We start from the raw sequence: 4959 nt of genomic DNA on the forward strand, positions 1-4959 counted from the left end.
GCAACCTCCACCTCCTGGGTTCAAGCGATTCTCCTGCCGCAGCCTCCTGAGTAGCTGGTACTACAGGTGTATGCCACCATGCCCAGCTTATTTTTGTATTTTTAGTCGAGACGGGATTACACCATGTTGGCCAGGATGGTCTTGATCTCCTGACCTCGTGATCTGCCTGCCTCGGCCTCTCAAAGTGCTGGGATTACAGTCCTGAGCCACCGTGCCCAGCCTTTATGGTCTTACAGATTGGTAACAGTGTATTAAAAAATTTCCATCATGTCTCTTTATTCCAGAATTTGTCAAAGCTCTTTTTTTTTGTTTTTGTTGTTTTGTTTTGAAGGAAAATTTGTATTTTAATTATTTTTATGTACAGAAAACTCAACAGTGTACATTTAACCCAGTTTACTGGCAAGTTCTTTAGCCTTTGCCTCTTTGAGCTTGGCGATACGAGCCACAGACTTGGGACCCAGGACATTGCTGCCCCAGTGACGGCGGATCTCACAGTATCTGTCGTTGTAATTGGTCCTGATAGCTTCCACCAGCTTAGCCAAAGCGCCTTTGTCTTCTGACTTCACTTGTGTGAAGGCGACAGTGGTGTAGGTCTTCCTGTGGACTAGACGTCCCAGTCTTGCCTTCCCCTTGATAATGCAGTAAGGGACCCCCATTTTACGACACAGGGCAGGCAAGAAGACAACCAGCTGGAAGAAAGCATTAGCTGAAGAGTGTATTTTGACAAAAAGCAGTAAATTTCAGAGTTAGCTTGGTAGCAATTGCCCAGGGTTAAAAAGCTCATGGATTTGCACTTCAAAAAGCTCTTAAATAATAATGTTCACTGTGAATCTTTAGGAAGGGGATATGTTAAGCAGGCTTTTCTATACTTTTCTGATCACCAAATCAGTTTTTTTTTCTGTGGAAAACCTCCTAATCTTTTCCCGGAGTATTGCTCTGAAGAGCAGTTTCTGAGACAATAGTTTAAATGTATCTGGAGAGAACTTTATCTCCTACCTTTCTCATTTAATCACCACCAGAAGCCAATAAGGAAGGCTCATACATGTTGATAATATGGCCACAGGTTTAACCCAAATTAAAGTTTCCTAAAGCACAAATATTCCATTTTACTGAACATCACAGACACAATTTTAGAGCTATAGTGACAGATGCCCCCTTCACCGTGATAGCATGTCTTCTGTTATTTTAAATCATAAAATTTGCATTTCTTTCATAGAAACTATTGACATTTTCTTGTGTCCCTTTCACAATTTTGCTCCCCCTACCAGAAACAAAACCCAAATACAGAAGCTTTACATTGTTAAAGGAAAGTCTATGAGGAAGATAATCAATAGATTATTGGATTATTTCTTCAGAGCCAGTACAGGAAGAGCTATAACGAGTACTTTCTACACATTTTAATTTGAAGTCATAGCTTTCAAAACTAGCAGTGAATTATTTTGTATTATCTTGAGGGGTAGCTTATATTTATCATATGAGACTGTATTTTTTACATATAATAAAACATTATTCAGGTAATGCCTTCTGAATAAGCTTGATAAGCATACTTGTAATACCATACTTGACCAAACACAAAGTTTGATCATACAGACACAATTTTGTATTGTCAGTCACTTCAGAAAATGGAGTATGAAGCATATATTAATTACACAATGGAAACACTGATGCCTATTTTATCTAATTATGGTCATTCAAAGGATGAAGAAACTCTAGTATGTTTACTCCTTTGGGGAGCCTGAGCATACAAGCTTTATTTTAAAAACATCAACAGGGTTATAAAAGAGAACATAATTGCACAGTCCAATTTCACTCACACAGACATTGTTCATGTTTTGTACCACTGAAGCAGTATTTTCTGGCTGGTGCATTCTGAAGATGTTGGTGTAAAAGACAATTAGATCTGAAGGTACCCTTAGATATTATTTACTGAGTCGCAGATGAGGAAAGGGGAAAGATAGGCATAAATGTGTATTCAATAAAAGAATGGCATAATTCTGAAACAATATTCAAAGACATATCGACAATTCTCAAGATTCATAAATAGGATGAACCTAGACTTTTACACTAAACCTAACTTAAAGTAACAAAACCCACAAATTATTAGTACAAACATCTCATGAGAATCAGCAAATAGATGGCATATGAACTTACCTAAGTAAAACATAATTAACATTGAATCACCAGGATCAATTTTTAGCAAAACTGTTTAAAAATTTTTATGTTAGGATGTTTAAAAACACAGTGTTAAAATGTTTTTGTAATTGATTTTTAAATTCAGAAATATAATGAATTTTCCAAATTTGGCTGAAATTATCCTTGCTATTATTTGTCGCCCCCAAAATGAGAGATTAATGAAAAAGTGACAAAGATTAAGGCAGTACCATGGTGCCCTCTGGTGGCAACATCTTTGTATCTGCTTGAAAAAACAGAAAAAAAGACCAGCTAACTTCCAGAGGTAAGACATGCTGTAAATAATGATTTTAAAAGACCCCTCCCTTCCTCCCTCCCTCCCTCCCTCTCTCTCTCTCTCTTTTCTTTTTCTTTCTCTTTCTTTCTTTCTTTCTTTCTTTCTTTCTTTCTTTCTTTCTTTCTTTCTTTCTTCTTTCTTTCTTTCTTTCTTTCTTTTCTTTCCTTCCTTCCTTTCTTTTCTTTTCTTTTCTTTTCTTTTCTTTTTTTCTTTTCTTTTTTCTTTCCTTTCTTTCTTTCTTTTCTCTTTCCCTCTCTGGCCCAGGCTACAATCTACTCCGCTTGCTGCTGCCCGCGCCGCGGACTCCGCTTGCTGCTGCCCGCGCCGCAGACTGCCTGCGACTGCCGGCGCCCGCCACCGCTGCCTGCCTTTTCTCCTTTCGCTGCAGGCACGCGTTCGCCATCTTGGCCACGCTGGTCGCCAGCTCCTGACGCCGAGTGCTCTGCCCGCCTCAGCCTCCCGAGGTACTGGGACTACAGACGGAGTCTCGCTCACCCAGTGCTCGGTGTTGCCCGGGCTGGAGTGCGGTGGCGTGGTCTGGCCTCGCGGCAGCCTCTGCCCCCCAGCCGCCTGCCTTGGCCTGCCAGGGTGCTGGGATTGCAGCCCCTGCCCGGCCGCCGCCCCATCTGGGAGGTGGGGAGCGCCTCTGCCCGGCCGCCCTATCTGGGAAGTGAGGAGCGCCTCTGCCCGGCCACCCATCGTCTGGGAAGTGAGGAGCGCCTCTGCCCGGCCGCCCCGTCTGGGAAGTGAGGAGTGCCTCTGCCCGGCCACCCCGTCTGGGAAGTGAGCAGCGCCTCTGCCCGGCCACCCCGTCCGGGAAGAAGTGAGGAGGGCCTCTGCCCGGCCGCCCCGTCCGGGAAGAAGTGAGGAGCGCCTCTGCCCGGGCGCCCCGTCCGGGAAGAAGTGAGGAGCGCCTCTGCCCGGCCGCCCCGTCCGGGAAGAAGTGAGGAGCGCCTCTGCCCGGCCGCCCCGTCTGGGAGGTGAGGAGCGCCTCTGCCCGGCCACCCATCGTCTGGGAGGTGAGGAGCATCTCTGCCCGGCCACCCATCGTCTGGGAGGTGAGGAGCGCCTCTGCCCGGCCACCCATCGTCTGGAAAGTGAGGAGCGCCTCTGCCCGGCTGCCCCATCTGGGAAGTGAGGAGTGCCTCTGCCCGGCCACCCATCGTCTGGGAAGTGAGGAGCGCCTCTGCCCGGCCGCCCCGTCCGGGAAGAAGTGAGGAGCGCCTCTGCCCGGCCACCCATCGTCTGGGAAGTGAGGAGCGCCTCTGCCCGGCCACCTATCGTCTGGGAAGAAGTGAGGAGCGTCTCTGCCTGGCCGCCCCGTCTGGGAAGTGAGGAGCTCCTCTGCCCGGCCGCCCCGTGTCTGGGTAGAAGTGAGGAGCTCCTCTGCCTGGCCGCTCCGTCTGGGAGGTCTACCACGGAGGCCAGAAGCAATGTGGGGGCTGGACGTGGTGGCTCACGCCTGTGGTCCCGGCACTCTGGGGGGCGAGGCGGGTTGATCACTTCGGGCTAGGAGTTCGAGACCAGTCTGGCCAACTTGGCGAAACATGAAGAATACAACAGACAAACCAACCAACCAACTCAGTGACAACAAAACAGGTCTACCCTGGAGTCATACTCTAATTTTTTCTATTTTCCTCCCTTTCTGATCCTTTATCCCACTCTCTTTTTCTTCCTCTTCCTTCTCCCTCTTCTTTGTCAAATAGAGGATTGAGTTATTATCACTGATCCATATAAAGTCCCTCTCTCATTTATTTTAACTCCCACCCCCCATTTCTATTCCCCGACTTCCCATGTGCAACCTTCCTAATATGTTTGATACGCATCTTTTTGTTTGTATGTATTTTTAGAAAATGTTTATTGTTTTTGTATGCAAAAAAAATTAATAAAAAAAAAAAAGACTCATTCAACAGTATTTGCCTGTAATTTGGTTGTATTTCATTAAGCATAACTTCGTTATTAGAGTCCAGCATACATGTATAAACTGAGAATGTATGGGAAACCCAGTTCTATCTTGGAATTAGAGCTAGACTTCTGTCCATACTAGACTTCTGTCCATACTTCTGTGCCCTCTGATGTGTGTAAATATTAGGAGGCAGGGCATCCATGGGCAGAAGCTGAGGAAGTGAAACTACTGGGAACTAAAATGCGGAAGCCGGGGCTACGGCCATTCCTGAATTTGGGCATCATCTGGGAGGGAAATGGCATGTGTGTGGCTGGTTACTCAATGAGGAACATATCTAGGAAAAGCATGAGAACATTGGACAGATAATTGCAAAGCAATCCTAGCCCCACAGCCCCCATGCCCAACCATACAAATTTTAAGCTCATAAAAAAATTTCAGGAGCTCAAACAACTCAATAGCAAAAAAACAACTTGATCAAAAAAGGAGCAAAGGACATGAACAAATATTTCTCAAAAGAAGACACACAAATAGCCAACAGACATATGAAAAAATGCCCATCGTGAATCATCAGGCAACTGCAGATAAA

The 4959-nt window shown here is 45.7% G+C and overlaps 1 protein-coding gene across 1 annotated transcript; it reads right to left on the reverse strand.

Moving 5' to 3' along the window:
• Positions 1–299: 299 nt before the first annotated feature.
• Positions 300–4654, reverse strand: LOC134732581 (large ribosomal subunit protein eL8-like). Its single transcript, XM_063618507.1, has 3 exons — positions 4603–4654; positions 2152–2202; positions 300–736 (listed from the first exon to the last, which is right to left on the reverse strand). Exons 1-3 carry the CDS (start codon positions 4652–4654, stop codon positions 384–386), a joined length of 456 nt encoding a protein of 151 aa, XP_063474577.1. The 3' UTR covers positions 300–383.
• Between the last annotated feature and the right edge of the window lie 305 nt (positions 4655–4959).

The sequence above is a fragment of the Symphalangus syndactylus genome, chromosome 15 (genome assembly GCF_028878055.3).
Source record: "Symphalangus syndactylus isolate Jambi chromosome 15, NHGRI_mSymSyn1-v2.1_pri, whole genome shotgun sequence".
Taxonomy (NCBI): Eukaryota; Metazoa; Chordata; class Mammalia; order Primates; family Hylobatidae; genus Symphalangus; species Symphalangus syndactylus.